The 17,500-nt window shown below is 33.5% G+C and overlaps 2 protein-coding genes across 4 annotated transcripts in view; one reads left to right on the top strand and one right to left on the bottom strand.

Annotated features, from left to right (window-relative positions):
* LOC125032871 overlaps nucleotides 1–3,182 on the top strand; it is a 14,451-nt gene extending 11,269 nt beyond the window's left edge. Inside the window, exons 7-10 of one of the 3 annotated variants that reach the window (XM_047624276.1) lie at nucleotides 1–18; nucleotides 1,922–2,077; nucleotides 2,517–2,678; nucleotides 3,042–3,182. The exon at nucleotides 1–18 is cut by the window's left edge and continues 290 nt beyond it. In XM_047624276.1, coding sequence (XP_047480232.1) covers nucleotides 1–18; nucleotides 1,922–2,077; nucleotides 2,517–2,672 — 330 coding nt within the window. In that variant the 3' untranslated portion in view covers nucleotides 2,673–2,678; nucleotides 3,042–3,182. Of the gene's footprint in view, nucleotides 253–1,921; nucleotides 2,078–2,516; nucleotides 2,679–3,041 lie in introns of all 3 variants that reach the window. The other 2 variants (XM_047624268.1, XM_047624260.1) reach the window with 2 other exon arrangements.
* A 4,166-nt stretch (nucleotides 3,183–7,348) lies between these two features.
* Nucleotides 7,349–17,500, bottom strand: part of LOC125031867 (DNA ligase 4-like) — a 16,626-nt gene continuing 6,474 nt past the window's right edge. The window contains exons 6-19 of the mRNA XM_047622860.1: nucleotides 17,224–17,432; nucleotides 16,735–16,892; nucleotides 13,466–13,554; nucleotides 13,092–13,198; nucleotides 12,435–12,561; nucleotides 12,124–12,247; nucleotides 11,152–11,336; nucleotides 10,708–10,845; nucleotides 10,074–10,214; nucleotides 9,506–9,623; nucleotides 9,011–9,281; nucleotides 8,514–8,615; nucleotides 8,236–8,339; nucleotides 7,349–7,969 (exon numbers count right to left, since the gene is read on the bottom strand). Coding sequence (XP_047478816.1) covers nucleotides 9,019–9,281; nucleotides 9,506–9,623; nucleotides 10,074–10,214; nucleotides 10,708–10,845; nucleotides 11,152–11,336; nucleotides 12,124–12,247; nucleotides 12,435–12,561; nucleotides 13,092–13,198; nucleotides 13,466–13,554; nucleotides 16,735–16,892; nucleotides 17,224–17,432 — 1,659 coding nt within the window. The 3' untranslated portion in view covers nucleotides 7,349–7,969; nucleotides 8,236–8,339; nucleotides 8,514–8,615; nucleotides 9,011–9,018. The remainder of the gene's footprint in view (nucleotides 7,970–8,235; nucleotides 8,340–8,513; nucleotides 8,616–9,010; nucleotides 9,282–9,505; nucleotides 9,624–10,073; nucleotides 10,215–10,707; nucleotides 10,846–11,151; nucleotides 11,337–12,123; nucleotides 12,248–12,434; nucleotides 12,562–13,091; nucleotides 13,199–13,465; nucleotides 13,555–16,734; nucleotides 16,893–17,223; nucleotides 17,433–17,500) is intronic.

The following is a 17,500-nucleotide window of genomic DNA, read 5'->3' as shown; positions in this document are numbered from 1 at the left end:
CAAAGCCCCAACCAGGCTGTAAGCATTGTCAGTGAAGACCCTCTGGCCCAGGCTGTCAAGGTGACTCAGAGGACTGGTGATGTAGGGGCAGAGAATGTGGCCAGCCTAATTACCTCTTCTGCCGTGTTAGATTTAGCCACTTCCCAGCATGATGCTACAGCCATGTTAGACATAACTGGCACTCAGCTCACTGCCTCGGCCATGTTAGATATAAGAACTGCTGAGCATGCTGCAACCACCCAGGCTGCAATAGTAAGATTAAAACAGCCTCTGTTAATAGAGTATCTACCCAGTCTGTAACTTGCAGTTTGAGAAATGGGCGGCCTTCAAATTGTATTTTCTTTCATAGTCCTACGGTGATAGTTAACCCAATGGCGTCGGGTATAGAAAATTTTAAAAAACTCTACGCTCTGGCGAACGGCGGCAACGCGCCGACTCTGAGCGCATGAATTCGGTACATCAAGCCGAATCATTGCCTCGGGGCGCTTTGGCGCGGCGCCGCTGCGGACAGCCGCACGCCTCATTTCGGGCGTATTGTTATGATGGCGATAGCCGTGACCCGTCGCCATTGGGTTAAGGGTTTGTATAAAGGGGGAATAGTCTACTTTTCTTTCCTGAACCCAGTATTGTGTACAATATCTGATTTCTTTACCAAGAGGACACATTGTAGCTGGAAATTCTTCCTTTCTGTTGGTTTCATTCTTGCAGCCATAAGTCTAAAAAGCTCTATAGTACACCCTAAAATCTATTGGTCTATCTTAAGAATGTGAACCAGATTGCATGTTGTTTACAGTCCCCTCCCAGGCTAAGGAGTTGGTACTCAAAACACCTGACACCAACTCTGTCTCCTTTATTTTTTGTGTATCTGACTCCAACTCCGATCCCAAGGTATAAAAAAAATTTAAAAATCAATTTCATAACAACTGCAGCCTACCTTTTAACCCATGTTCTTAAAAGTTTGAGTCAAATGGTTATAGGCATGCTATTGTGACCTTTTAATCCCTTAACGACGGGTCACATCTATAGATGTCAAAACAAACCACTCGAAATGTGGCTTGCGGCTGTACGCTACGATGCGATGATTCGGCTTGATGTACTGAACTCCTCAAAGTCGGCGCGTTGCCGAGGTTGTTTTTTTTTTTTTTTTTTTTTAGTTGTTTTTTTTTTAGTTTTTTAGTTTTTTTTAGTTTTAGTGTTAGTTTTAGTTTTCTTCACCCGTCACCAAGGGGTTAGTTGTATATTCTCCAAAAAAAAAACATTCACTTTGCTTTAAAAAATATATGACTATAGGAAAATCAAAATCATGTGAAATAAAGTGTACGATATGTTTAATAAGTGGGATTTTTGTGATTTATATTGAGGTCGAAATCGGAGTCAGGACATTTATATCGACTCCAACAACACCATATTCCTTCTGACTCTGACTCCACAGCCTGGTCCCCCTCCCTCCCTACTGGTTTTTCTGATTAGTTATAAAAAAGGTCTTATTTTTCCTTTTGTGACTTGTCTAGAAAATTATTTTACAACTTGCATGGACGTTGCAGCACAGTCAGTAGAAGTATGAATAGTTTCAACATGTTCTGGCTATACAGTAGATGATCCTTCACAATGGGGATAGCACTAGTAAGCTTCTGTGAATTCTCATTCATTCATAGTGGACATTAATAAGAGGATTATTGATATTTTACATCTATTTGTTTTGAATAGATGATGTATCTGTAACAACTAAAAATTCTTACAGTGAAATACAGCTATCATAAGAATGGAAACAAAAGCACTGGTCACACAGGACTCGCTAAACAGGATGATCCTATAATTGTTTTTGACACTATTGTGGTTGTCTTTGTCCTGTGGTTGTGATTCTTAATGTTGTAGGTCTTTAGATTTCAGGATTACAGAAATAACAAATATTTTCTTCTAGGATGATGAAGGTATGATATTGCTTGGCTTGACGGAAGGCGAATCACAAAATCGCATTTACACTACAGCCAGCTCTTCCCTTGAGGCTTCCACATCACGCTCTACACGACCAGAACCACCTCGAAGGGTGCGGAAATTTGCCAAACAGGATCTTGTTGTAAGTGTGCATTTCAGTTTGTGTGTTTTTATGTTATTTAATTGTTTCCTTTTTATAATATGATTATTACCATTGTCATTGTTTTGTCCCCCTAAAAAATATAATAGGGCTGCATTCAATGTTTAAAATTGCCTTGAACTGCTTGCCTCATAGGTCTTGGCACAAGTACAGTGAATGTTTTCTTTTTATCATTATTACAATTATTGACTTTGTCAAAGAAGAAAAATTAAACCAGTAATTTTTATAAGATGCCACAATAAGCTAATGTTTCTATTGAATGAGATATATTTCCTAAAATCTGTGACCATGTATGTAGTAATAACAAAACATTGAAGACACAAAGCAGATTAATCACATAAATGCTTATACAATATAAGATAGACTTATGTAGAATATAAACACTTTTTCTAAGTGTCCTTATCCAAGTTTTCCCAAACAGACAGCACTGAACTTGGTACATGATGGTCACCTTGGTATCAAGCCTGCAGCCAAAGCCTTCAACATACCTATTGCTACCCTGTACAATGCTAGCAAGAGGCAAGCCGCAAATGCCATTGAGCAACAAACTACTGTGTTTAGGAAGAAACAGCTATAGATATAGGTAATTAAGTTTAATGTGTTTATTCTTTTCTTTTGCATATATGTTTTCTTCTTGTTTTTGTTCCTTGGTACTTATCTTTTTTTTGTTTTTCTTCTTCTTCTTTCTTCTTTTTTCCTTTCTTTAATTTGCTTGTTTTCTCTGTCAAGTTTCATGTATTTGAGCAAAGCATGAATTTTTTTCTTTCTATCTGTGTTCTTTTTTGTGTGTTTATTATCTTATTTCCTAATTTTACATTGTTTTTCTGTTTTCTTGCTCCCCCCTTTTCTATCAACAGTTTCCCTCATTGATACAATGACTATTGTCTTTGTTGCCCAATTATTATTTTTATTGATATTATTATTATTTTCCTTTTCTTCTTTGCAGGAGAATTGTGGGAAGCAAGTAAGATGAGTTTAAATACAGCAGGGTACATAAGATAGTATTAGTCATTTTTTTTTTTTTTTTTTTTTTTTATTATTACTTACTGCTATCAGTGTTATCACATATCATTTATCTTTTTTTAATTGTTATGACTTATTGCTATTAATGTTATTATCTTTATCATTTTGATTATTATTATTTGTTGTTATTATTATTGTTATTGTTATTTTTATTTTTATCATCATTATCATTTTTAGTTTCAGTAACATTATCATTATATTGATAATTACTGCTATTATTATTATTTTTTTTTTTTCATTATTATTATTGTATTTTTGTTATTACTATTATCATTATCATCATTATTATCATTATTATCATTATCATCATTATTATTATTATCATCATTATTATTATAATTATTATTATAATTGTTATCATAACTATTATTATTATTATTATTATTGTTATTATTATTGTTATTATTATTGTTATTATTATTGTTATTATTATTGTTATTATTATTGTTATTATTATTATTATTATTATTATTATTATTATTATTATTGTTATTATTATTATTATTATTATTATAATAATAATAATTATAATAATAATTATAATAATTATTATGATTATTATGATTATTATGATTATTATGATTATTATGATTATTATGATTATTATGATTATTATGATTATTATGATTATTATGATTATTATTATTATGATTATGATTATGATTATGATTATGATTATTATTATTATTATTATTATTATTATTATTATTATTATTATTATTATTATTATTATTATTATTATTATTATTATTATTATTGGTGTCATAAATGTAACCTAAGTGATGTTTATTTCATTATACAAGACCCACATTGTATTTTACCATTAACATAAAAGCAAAATGAAGTATTAGCCAAACCAAACTTTTGTCAGAAAGTCCAAACTGCAGGTATTTAAAACTGCCTTGGCCTTAAAAGACTGCTTTATAGTATTTGCATTAAGAAACAAACCTTATACAGTTTGGAAGCTGATTATGTAAACGGTCATTCACGTTGAATAGAAACTTAAGAAATGTGATTGTTCCATTCAGTGATATCCTTTGTGTTCCATGATAATTCATACTCTTTATCAGTATGTTCATAAAGTTTCAGAATGATAAAGATTTGTGTTTGCTTTTTGTTTTTTGACCATTTTGAAAGATTTTGGAATGTGTTACAAGTACAAATTATTTTAGTCATCTACACCAACTTTTAGGTTTAAGTTTGATATTTTTTGCTCCCTGATATATTGCTCTAGACTTAATGAAAGTGACTGTTATTGCAAACCAGGTTGAGGATGGTATTCTTGTTGCTGATATTCTGTTATTTAAGGTAGCTAAGAAAATCATCTTAATCTGGCTGGAAATTTGGTAATATTTTCCATACTTTTTGTTTCTGTAGTTCAATGTATATATTACTTTTAAGCATGATATATTTTGCTTACCAAGTGTTTCCTTCCACAAAACAGGAATTCAATTTCCCACATGTTAACTGTAAATATCTTGCAAATTGTAATACTATAGAAGATTAATTTGTTTATAGAAATCCTCATACAATTCTAGACTTGAGTTTGACAATATCTGGCAAAAACTTGAGAAGCATCTTTATATAATATAAATAATATAAGTATATCTGACAATGACTTATCTTTATCTTTTACTTGTATTATTGTCTTTCACACCTGTTAGTTTTTTTTCTCTCCCTGTATCTATGTTTTTACAGGATTAGTTGATTAGTTAGTTGGTCAGATTATTGTTATTGGTTCGTCGTATTTGGTGAATAATTATCTTCTAAAATTGTTTTCGCAAAAGTATTTACTTTTTTTCCCAAGTTGAGTTGGAAAAAAATAATAAATAGATAAAAATTCTGATTGATGAAACTATTGTGCTAGGATGTTTCTTAACATCTCCCTGTGTATGATAACGGGTCGCTGTCGTACATGTATCTATTTTATTAAAATATATACCAAGATATTGTTTTCATTTTCCAGTAACATTTCCTTGTCTTCTAAATTTTAAAGACGTACGCAGACAATCTCTAAACATGCAAAGCACTTCTCTGAGATTGTCCTTCGAGTCCTCAATTTGAATATGAATTCACAAATAGAAACGATGCTAATTCTGATCAGGAGAAATTTTAATGGCTTTTGTCTTATCAAAGATGAAAGTAATGTAAACACTCAGCTAACAAGTATTTGTATTAAAAAATGTTATTATGCAGAGAAAGATAAGTTGTTCAGAGATGTATTTGGTCTTTAGTACATTTCAGTTATATCATTCTTCTTCTTTCAGAATGATCTCTGTTCAACTTTTATTATGTACCAGATGGATCTCATAATATACACTAATATGAATTTAAATCTTAAAAGTGTTTTGTGGAAAGTGTGATGGATGTAAGAAGTATTCAGTTTGAATATAACGTAATGTTACCAAAATGCTTTTCTTTAGAGTTGGCAGTATTAGTATTTTTACTTGTCACATACTGCCATGTGGAGTTTTATTCATATATTTCTTCACTTGCCAAAGGAAGATACAGGTGGCAGGAAAATCCTATAGTATTTGCTTTCTCTGTTCAGTTGAAATTGTTTGTCATATTTATTGCAGAAAAAAAAAAATTGTAACTGTACATTTCAGAAATCTGGCGATGCTCACAGTGTGTAATAAATTATAAAACAATTAAATTACCAGAAAATGTTTTGTGTTACAAAAGGTGAAAATAAGAATATGCCGAAATTGGGGTAAATGACTGAGCTTCATACAGTGCCTGTCATATTTCAGTCACTTTGGAAGTATATAGGTTAGTTATTGGGTTACCCAGTTAATATAATGGTACGGAGGAGTATAAATAAATAAAATTTCATAAAATTAAATGATATCACAGTTTATTTGTCAAACAATCACAGATTCATAAAAATAAGTCTATATTTGCTTCTTTAGATGGTTATGATATTTGAAAAAATAATCAATTAGTGTTAATAGTAATAGAATATTAAAATGTTCAAAAGATATTTCATTTATGTAAAACAGAAAAAAAAAATTACCACAAGAATCAGATATTAAAATAATAATTCCCAGTGAAGTGAATTTGAATGCACTATCCCTTTTCTTTGTAACCTACAGTATCTGATGTCTACTTTCATATACTAACAATTTTTATTTTGTAAAACTCACTCGTACAATAGCAACCTATAGAAAACACCTTAGTGATGACCTTCAGTTTTTTGGCAAGAAAATGGGACATTCTGTGGAATATTTCTCAGCCAGAAGGTTAAGATTTGTGACAACACCAGTATCGGTTCATGGCATATAATACCGCTCCTCCAAAAGTTTGCATTTTTCGATGCAGTCATACACCCACTTCGATGTAACTAGATGCTGTCCCTGGTGCTCACTTGGCCGTAAGCTGCAGTTACTTCCCTCCCTGTCAAGAAATTTTTTATCTAATGCATCACTCAGTACAGACACATCTAATAACCTATTTTTTTTATTTCTGATATTCTTAATGTACATCTGTCTAATGAAGCTAGAAAAAAAAAGGGTAAACACTTAACTTATAAATACTACATCAACTGCATTTTCAACTTCATTTGACCAATATTCTAATTAAAAAAAAAAAAAAAAAAATTACCACAAGAATCAGATATTAAAATAATAATTCCCAGTGAAGGTGAATTTGAATGCACTATCCCTTTTCTTTGAAACCTTGAGCAGAGTAAATCACATGCAATTATTTAAAAGTCTAACAGCTTGCCATTGTAAATCAGTAACATACTTGTTGATGTCTACTTTCATATACTAACAATTTTTATTTTGTAAAACTCACTCGTACAATAGCAACCTATAGAAAACACCTTAGTGATGACCTTCAGTTTTTTGGCAAGAAAATGGGACATTCTGTGGAATATTTCTCAGCCAGAAGGTTAAGATTTGTGACAACACCAGTATCGGTTCATGGCATATAATACCGCTCCTCCAAAAGTTTGCATTTTTCGATGCAGTCATACACCCACTTCGATGTAACTAGATGCTGTCCCTGGTGCTCACTTGGCCGTAAGCTGCAGTTACTTCCCTCCCTGTCAAGAAATTTTTTATCTAATGCATCACTCAGTACAGACACATCTAATTAGGGTAAATGACTGAGCTTCATACAGTGCCTGTCATATTTCAGTCACTTTGGAAGTATATAGGTTAGTTATTGGGTTACCCAGTTAATATAATGGTACGGAGGAGTATAAATAAATAAAATTTCATAAAATTAAATGATATCACAGTTTATTTGTCAAACAATCACAGATTCATAAAAATAAGTCTATATTTGCTTCTTTAGATGGTTATGATATTTGAAAAAATAATCAATTAGTGTTAATAGTAATAGAATATTAAAATGTTCAAAAGATATTTCATTTATGTAAAACAGAAAAAAAAAATTACCACAAGAATCAGATATTAAAATAATAATTCCCAGTGAAGGTGAATTTGAATGCACTATCCCTTTTCTTTGAAACCTTGAGCAGAGTAAATCACATGCAATTATTTAAAAGTCTAACAGCTTGCCATTGTAAATCAGTAACATACTTGTTGATGTCTACTTTCATATACTAACAATTTTTATTTTGTAAAACTCACTCGTACAATAGCAACCTATAGAAAACACCTTAGTGATGACCTTCAGTTTTTTGGCAAGAAAATGGGACATTCTGTGGAATATTTCTCAGCCAGAAGGTTAAGATTTGTGACAACACCAGTATCGGTTCATGGCATATAATACCGCTCCTCCAAAAGTTTGCATTTTTCGATGCAGTCATACACCCACTTCGATGTAACTAGATGCTGTCCCTGGTGCTCACTTGGCCGTAAGCTGCAGTTACTTCCCTCCCTGTCAAGAAATTTTTTATCTAATGCATCACTCAGTACAGACACATCTAATAACCTATTTTTTTTATTTCTGATATTCTTAATGTACATCTGTCTAATGAAGCTAGAAAAAAAAAGGGTAAACACTTAACTTATAAATACTACATCAACTGCATTTTCAACTTCATTTGACCAATATTCTAATTAAAAAAAAAAAAAAAAAAAAAAAAACTGATATGTAATTCCTATCTAAACAAAAAATAAGAAGTCCATTTTTACAGAACTTACTTGTCTGACACAACAATATGTGTCACCCCAGACGAACTCCTCTCGACAAAACCTCCATGCAGCCTAAGTGCAAGGGAGGCTAGTTCTTGCCCTTCCCCATCAATCTAAGAATAGAGAAGAAAAAAATATAAACTGAACACTGTAAGGATAATGACTTCATAAATGACATAGGATTTACTCATCTCTAATCACATTAACCTTCAATATGTGTTAATATTTTTATAAAATGCAAGATTGTATTATCATGAGTACCATGTATATTTCAAATTATTACTCACAAATACAGCTGTGACTGGACGGAACAATGCACGGGTTTCATCTATCTCACACAATGCCTCATCGAATTCACGCATTTCCTCTATTGTCAGAGGAATACAGTCCTGTAACCAGAAAATTGTCACTGTATAAAATCTACATTTTAACATTATGCTATTTTATTATAATTTTCATAATTCTGGTTGCACTTCTCATATTTCTAACACACTATCAAGCAAAGTTTGAACCTGTAAAACAAGCCTAAAACATGGAAGTTCACTAGAAATTCAGAACAATAAAATTGGATGCTTAAAATTTATGGATGATGCAAGTACAGTAACTGACCAATAAATTAATAAAAACAAACTAAGCATAAGAATAACAGAAGGAAGCACAGAGGTTTCATAGGAGAAGGGTACAGTGTACAGTATCCTCTTATCATGGGAAGTACAAGTGCCCAGTCATGAAAAGTTCTTAAGATCCATGCCTGAAAATGTAAATAAACCCATTCAAAACAAACCTCTTTCTTCATGTTCTCCATAACTCTTTCAGTGTCTTCTCATCTGTGGGCTCATAATAGCTGTCACCAAATTTGTCAAACAATTCCTGCATGCGTGTTTTTTCTTTTTCCATGACATGTATGGCATCTAAGGGACCCCATGGCACCAGGCAACACTTGGTAGTACAGGTAATGACCCATGATGGCCGAATAACATTGTAAGAGGAGGTTGCTATGTAATTGTTGACACGAACAGACCTTGTGTCTGTGATGATACAATGTGTGTTCCCTCCTGAAAAGAGAGAGAAAATATACTATATGCTTGTTTTTGGCTTCTTATCATTCAAAAAGCAGCAACCTAAATAAAGTTTTTATTTTCTCAGAAACAATAAAATATATATCAAATCAACATTTCACCTATGACTGCTGAAGAATCCACTATGAACCCAGTTCCATGGTTTTAGCTGGTACACTACATTCATTGTGAAAATATGCAATGTTTTTAAATATCACTACCTGGGTGCTGAGTCAAGGAACCACCATGCTCTACCACCATCTTCTCCAGCTGTTGTTTGGTGTAGTCTTCATCACCACTCATTACGCACATCTCCAGCCCACTGAACAATTCATCTTTCTGGAATGTTGAATAAAACAAGTAACATTCTAGCACTCAATTAAACAATTAGAGTTCTCATCAAAACAATTTGGAACTAACAATTTCCATTCTTAACCTATCGCTGATGGATGGGTGGCATGTACAATTGTACATATGTGCCATGACATGACAGGAATCCTCTCCAAGTGACATGTACACCCATGCCACAAATGTCGTGCATTCTCTATACAGGTGTATGCTTGTTTGGCCATTACTGCAGGCAAAAGTAACTTTTTAGACTCATTCACTAGACAATCATATATGCTGCAGCCAAACTATGTTTCTTGTGCTACAAGTTATTTGTTTAAAATTTTTCACTCGAGCAGTTGAAAGAATGGTTCATAGTGTGATTTGAAGCTCCCATTGGCACTGGATTAATTATCTCTTACTTTTCAAGGTAAAACTGTCCACAGAAGACAGAGGACTCACTTTGACAACCCGTGACAAGTCAGCTGGACGGAAGTGCATGGGAAGGGATATCTGTTCCACCTTTGGCAATGCTTTACGCTTGGGTGAGGGTTCATCACCTACTTCCAGAAGGTGCTTTGTGGCCAGCTTACCACATGCTTCCTGGTAACAAAAAAAGATTGAAAATGAAAGGAAATACAAAAAAAAAAAAAAAAAGCATTAACTTCATTTTCTTTATGTTGTGTATGACTTTCACAGTGACCTTTTATCAGACTATAAAGAGAACAGGAGAGAAGGCAAGAGTAGATACAGAATTACACAAAATCCTATAACTCAGGCCAAGTATAAAAATCTTTGGGTTCCTGAAACCCAACTAACCCTAAGAGTTTTAATACTTTATCAATTCTTAAGCAAACTTCATATAAATATAAGTCTGATATCAAATGACGTATCTAAAAAAAGATTTTAAAAACAAAATCTGATTTACTAACCATATTCATTTTTACCATCACTTGGCCTTAAAAAGGAGAAAGAAACATAATTTGAAACAGAAATAAGACAAACACACTGAAATGAGAAAATGAAGAGTTGAAAATAAAACACAGTAGTTTAATTTTAGGTTTTATCAGTGAACAGGCTACTTCTCAAGATTTACCTTCACAAGTGAATCCAATTCTTTTGTTGTAAGTGTATCGTACCATGGCTTGTCATAACGGACCTTCTCCACACGAGGGAATCTCAAAGTCACTCCAGTTTTGTACATTTCACTTTTTACTACCTCAGCAGCTCTAACCTGTATACCAAGAAAATATAACTTTAAGGATACGTTATTATAGAAAATATGAGGCTAATTAAAAAGATGCAAGTCTTGAGAAAACTCAATACAAAAGTTAACAATTTAAACTTGAGCAATTATGTGGATATGGTTGCTATAAATGGCCATGTCATCTTAGCATGGCATTCATAAAACTTGAAGTCACATCTTATTCATTATCTCATTAGCATCTTGGCTCATCTTATTATCATCATATTATATAGTTATTATCTTATCATCTTGCCTCATTACCATTGATCAACCTTTCACAATCTTAGTGAGTACCTGCACAATGCATGACTTTGCAGGATTAATCCACAGATCTGGTTTCTCCCTGGCCACAAATACCCCAGGGGGAGCTTGCCCTTTCCTGGCATGGGGAGACAACTTGGCCACGAGGTCACCAAGCTCAGCATAGGTGTAACCTGACCCGACACGGCAGAAGGAGTGGAATTCTGTGGGTTTTCCTCCTGTGAAAAAAATTAAAAAATAAAAAAAATAAAAATAAAAACAAACAGTGTGGAAGAAAATTGCTTCAGTGTGGCATACAGGATTTGAACATTATTACTTGAAGCAGTATCAAAAGATTTGAACTAGACGAAGTGGATGGCTTCAGTTGGACATGCTTCCAGAGATTTAGCAAGAGATCAGCAATTATTCAAGAATTACACAAATGAAGTGAGTGACTTTGATAACAAATACCTCCTGCATAAATGGAAATATACCTCTTTGACTCAAAGAATAATGCAAAAAAAGTGAAATGCTTTGAACCTATAATAATTAGCCATTTGATTCATTGTTTCATTGTTTCATTATCATTTCATATAGGCCAAGCATACTTCTGTTCCTTTAATGAAATCTCACTTCTGTCATTATTTTTATTTTGTTAGAGAAAAATAAAACAATCATGGAACCAGTAAATTACTATTTATACTTGCTTATGATACCTTGCTTATCTCATCTAAAATTAACTCAGTTGATTATCTTTTTCTCTACTAAAGTTAGACAGAATCTGATTGCTCATTGTTCATGAAGTAAATATTTTCCTTAGGAACAAAATTATTGTTATTTCCATTACTCTATTACTTAGTGGACTGAACAAACTAGTTTTCTTACAATCACTCCAAACAACCTCCAGTGACATTTTCATTTTCTTAATTATCTTTACTAACACTAAATTAGCCCAAGCTAATGATGTTCTGTCATTTCATTTGCAAATACGAGAAAAATCCAGTAAACACATGAAAGATCACTTGCCAACTTCATTACTGGGGACAGCAACACCCAGCAGAAAATGAGAGAGGACCCCTTTGCGCCTTCCCGATCCATAATACGCTCCAATGATCAGTAGGTCCAGTTCTGAGACCAAGGAGTCCACATACTGGTAAAAAAATAAATAATGATAGTAGTGACAATGGTAATGATAATAATGTTAATAATGATACCTGTGATTGTGATGTTACTTTCAATAATAATGATAATGATGTCCATGATGAATATAATAATGATTAAGAACAATTCTATGATTGATTCAGATCCAAGTCATTTAACATTAATCTGACTTGTACCTCCGGCTTGACTTTGATCCAACCTCCTTTCCGAGAAGCAGGGCTGTAAATGGAATCTGGATTCTTCAGCACAATTCCTTCTTCTCGATTGTCAATGGCATCATTCAAGATTCTGATGACATCTTCCCTATGAGGAAAGTTGTTGTGTCATGGGGCTGTCTGTGATTTAGGCACTGGGTCTTTCACAAATAAAAGATATGAATTCTGTTCTTGAGAGCATAAGAGGAGGAAATACCAATAATAAAATATCATGGCTCAATGAATGAAACTTATGTATTGCTGGCAAAGAAAGGATTTAAGTTTAGACTGAAAAGATTAATTTGTTCATGTAGAAGACTCATGGTATTTGTTTAATATAAAAACAAAGTAAGAGTGAAATTTGCTCACACCTACAGGCAGGAGGAACCTTTACTTAATACTTTATTAAATTATTTCACATCTTGTTGCTCTTTTCTCTTACTTTATCTGTAGCTTCCACTGTCCCAAACATGACAACAGACAATTACAACCCTCTAATCTCATGCCTATTATCCATATCATTTAGGATTTCTGTCATTTCAATGACTCCTTGATTCAATTACAATTAAAAACTTTATTCCTCAAGCAACCCTAACAACAGCAACAACAACTTCACCAAGAGATAAACATCTTACGTACTTTGTCGTGACCTCCACCTTGGCAGAGAACTGGATCCTTCCCTCTAGTGGCATGAGCACAGTCTTCAACTTTTCAAGCCTCTCTGACAGGGGCAGATTAGTCAACACCTGCAATCATCAAAAGGTACACACAAGGGTAAATAGGTTCAAAGTAGAAAATAATTAACTGATTCTCCGATTGTCACATCTTCAAAATTACATGACACTATTCCACTGTCAATTACACATCTTACACTACAAACTTATTTAGCCTCATTTGTACTTTCGCAACATCTAGTATCATCTTAGTTAAAGGAGTGACATCTAAATTACACTTATGTAATCTTCAAATAACTGAGGCCTTCAGTCCTAAAGGATAAACAGAACTAATGTTACCTGGCCGTTCAGATAAATGATGTCAAAGAGGACAAGGCAGACCTGCAAGTCCCCATCCTCTTTTAGATTCTTGACATCCAAATGTTCTCCTATAACAGGAAAAAATAAGGAATATCAGTTTACATACTATGAACACAGATTAAGAAGTTATATGTCTATAAAATTGTAACATCTGTAAATCCTCATACTTCTGCTGTACCCTTGTGTGATGAAAACGGGCTTGGTGTTTTTTTTTTGTTTTGTTTTTTAATCAGATTCTTTTGATTTAAATAAGATTTTCTTTACTTTTTTCCTTTCATCAGCATAAAAATACTCTGAAGGCTATTATATATTCTATACATTAGTTTAAAACACATTTTTGAGTTTTTTTACAGCATGTTGCATCATTTCTCACTTGGTTACAAAGTGTTTGAACCTGTCAAGCAGCCCAGTAGCCATTGACCAAGATTGCATCATCTCTCTGTCCTGACTCCTGTTCCTGTATATATCATGTTATGACATAGCCGGACTTGTGCCACTCTGTAGTAGTTTAGGTGTTACAGCCACCCATTCCTAAGCTAACTGCAAGAGTGTAGAGATGTCACCGAGTACAAGGCTTAATGTATTTGGTAGAAAGAGTGGTCCAGTGTGGGAACATTTTAACAGAATTCCTTCAAAGTCTGGTAAAGAATGGAGAGCTATATGCAAACAGTGTAAATTTGAGTTACAAGGTGTAGTAGCAAGAATGAAATCTCAGAAAAAGTATCAGCAGCTACAAACTGAATTGTCAGATGAGGATTTGGATGATCCAAGTAAATCTGCCTGCAAAGGTGCCTCAAAAAAGTGTTGCAACTCCAGCATTACAGAAAGGATTCCAACTTCTGCCACAACTTTTTCAAAGCATAAGAAAACAACGTTGGACACATTGACCTTCTTATGAAAAAGCAAACCTTGATGAAGAGATCGTTAACATGGTCTTTGCAACCAATTATTCATACACTCCTCTAACAAGAAAATTAATTGCAGACAAATTCCAACCCATGATACATGAAAAAGAATATGTAAAGTGTGCCACAGAACTGATAAGACAGATAACACAGCTAATGTAAACAAAATTAAGAAACTGTTAGAACTGAAGCTGGTGACATATGGCTGCACTGCACACATTCTGAATCTTCTAGCTCATGATCTGTAAATTGGCATTATTAAAGAGCATGTGCTGTACATAGTAAATTACTTAAGAAACAATCACTATGCTTCTGCAAGATGCCACCAGGAAGATGGCAACATCTTTTTATGCCTCAAGACACAAGATGGAATGCCTGTGTAACTGTCTGAAGATATACATATCATGAAAATTTGTGAAGTTGATAGGGAGCAGATTGATGTCAGAGTTAGAGAGGTGTCTAACTTACCAAAGACATTGTCAGCAGAGGACCTACTTGCTTGACTATAACCAATAGTTGTGGTTTTGGACAAAGTACAGCGATAAATGTACAACTGCTGAAGCAGTGAACATATGGAAAGAATTAATCACAGCTTTATGCAATGACTGAGATGCAGTAACTACTGTGAAAAAGAGGTTTGACCAAGTCATAACACAAGCTCATCTTCTTTCGAACCTGATTCATCCTTCCTTTCAAAGAAAACTGCTTAGTGCAGAAGCGAATAATGCAATGGACTATGCCAATGAAAAATTTCCCTCCTTGCCCCAGTCATCATGAAATTTCAAGCAAAATTGGCTCCTTTTCATGCAATTAAGTTTAGTGATTGTGTGATCAAGTGTACGTCAGCTGTTGAATGGTGGAGGTCACATTCAAATGTGTTGGAAAGTGATTTAATTTCAGCAGCACAACAGTTACTGTCTGCAGTGGCATCTTTAACAAGGATTGAAAGAGTTTTTCAAGTTATGGTATATACATTCAAAACTAAGTAATCAGCTGATGATAGAAAAAAATAGCAAAATTGGTGTTTTTGTTAAAATCATGAAAGCACACAAAATAGATATATTTGATAATACTAATGATCAGAATGTATAAAAGAACTTACTTTATTCTCATAAGATTTTTTCATGAACTACTTTTCAAAAGAAGGGGATAATAACTTTTCAAATAAGAATGTTTTTCCATTATAAATTAAATATGCTTTTATTTTAAATACAGGCTATAATAATTGTGAATTTTCTTTTTTAAATTCATTACTTCAGGATATAATATAATGATATATTATAAGTAAGCCTTTAATTTAAATACTGATACTAACAGTAACAAAATATATAAGTATATTCTGCTGATTATCTTTAGAACAGCAATAATTATTAAAATAAACTATTACTATTATAAAATAAAGGTTATTTATGAATTTTCAGCTTCTTAATTGTACATAATATTCCTTTATGACCATCATAATTTCACAAGCTAATAAATCTTCATGTCATCTTTCAGGCCCTTTATGAGCATCCTGAGTGCCACATTTGGCCCTCAGGACATTCTAAACATTCATCAGTGTGAGAAATTACTGGTCGCTAACTGATTTCCAAAACCTTAAACAAGGTGCCACTAAAATCATCCCATTCCAACTATCCCCGCTAAAATGTCCTGGCCTAGAAATGTATACTAATAACAGCCTGCAAAAACAGAAAAACTTATATATATTAAAAGTTATGGTCTGTTTTCATTAGAAAACAATAATTCCAAACTGCCAGCAAGAGAGAAACGTCTGTGTCCTAGAAGTTTTACATTCTTTTTACCTGTGTTCCTTGTCTATAAAAATAGGGAAAAACAAATCAAAAGTCTGTTTTCTATTAGTTTTCTATTAGTTTTGTGAGTGTGTGTGTGTGTGTGTGTGTGTGTGTGTGTGTGTGTGTGTGTGTGTGTGTGTGTGTGTGTGTGTGTGTGTGTGTGTGTGTGTGTGTGTGTGTATGTGTGTGTGTGTGTGTATGTGTGTGTGTGTGTGTACGTGTGTGTGTGTGTGTGTGTGTGTGTGTGTGTGTGTGTGTGTGTGTGTGTGTGTGTGTGTGTGTGTGTGTGTGTGTGTGTGTGTGTGTGTGTGTGTGTGTGTGTGTGTGTGTGTGTGTGTGTGTGTGTGTGTGTGTATATGTGTGTGTGTGTATGTGTGTGTATGTGTGTGTGTGTGTGTGTGTGTGTGTGTGTGTGTGTGTGTGTGTGTGTGTGTGTGTGTGTGTGTGTGTGTGTGTGTGTGTGTGTGTGTGTGTGTGTGTGTGTGTCTTAAGGGAACAGTACGTAAACCCGCTGACATTGGGTTAAAAACTAGTCATTATAGATTCCTACCTTTGCTAACAATAGCACCATGTTTCTTGCTCCATCCCACCATCTCTCCGTCAAGGATGATGTCTTTCACATGGGGAAGGAATTGGCCATGAAGGTAAGGTGTAAAAAGGCCACTGTTTGGGTCACTGCCAAAATTGTTGGTGAATTCAAAGCCATTTCTGAAATAATATAATTTTTCTAACTTTCTTTTTCTTCTTTATATAAATTCAATACCCAATAAAGTGAAAATGTAAAGCATGCAAAGAACTCTAAATCTATTCAACTATCATTATTTCAATAATTGGCAAATAATGAGCCTGTTAATAATAGATAAGAGTAAATGCAGAATAAACTCCAATAGATTACTTTGTTCATTAGTGTTCCAGGTAATAATGAATCTCACGCTTGTTTAGTATAAGCTTAAACAAATCAGCAAGCTTAAAGAAATAAATTAATGAATGAAGAAAATAAATAAATAAGTAAAAAAAAAAAAAAGGAACGAAGACATACCGTGAAAAGTACTTGTAGGCATTTCTATTCTTGTGAATCTGTGACCGTTCCCCATCATATTTGGTTTCAGCAAAGTAAGTCTTATGGTCCATCTGTGCCTCCACTTTCTCCAGCACTGCACGTTCAGCCAGCATGGGACGGAAGGCAGAAAAGAGGGACACCTCGATCTCATGGAGACGAACAGTGGGATCTTGCAGAGTTTTGCATACCTGTCAATCAGTTTTGGTTTTGAAAAAATATATAGAGTAGAGAACTTTTGGTGCTGTTCAAATAGTGT

This window comes from Penaeus chinensis, chromosome 2, assembly GCF_019202785.1.
Source record: "Penaeus chinensis breed Huanghai No. 1 chromosome 2, ASM1920278v2, whole genome shotgun sequence".
In the NCBI taxonomy this organism is placed as follows: Eukaryota; Metazoa; Arthropoda; class Malacostraca; order Decapoda; family Penaeidae; genus Penaeus; species Penaeus chinensis.
This window is presented reverse-complemented; position numbering and strand designations above follow the sequence as displayed.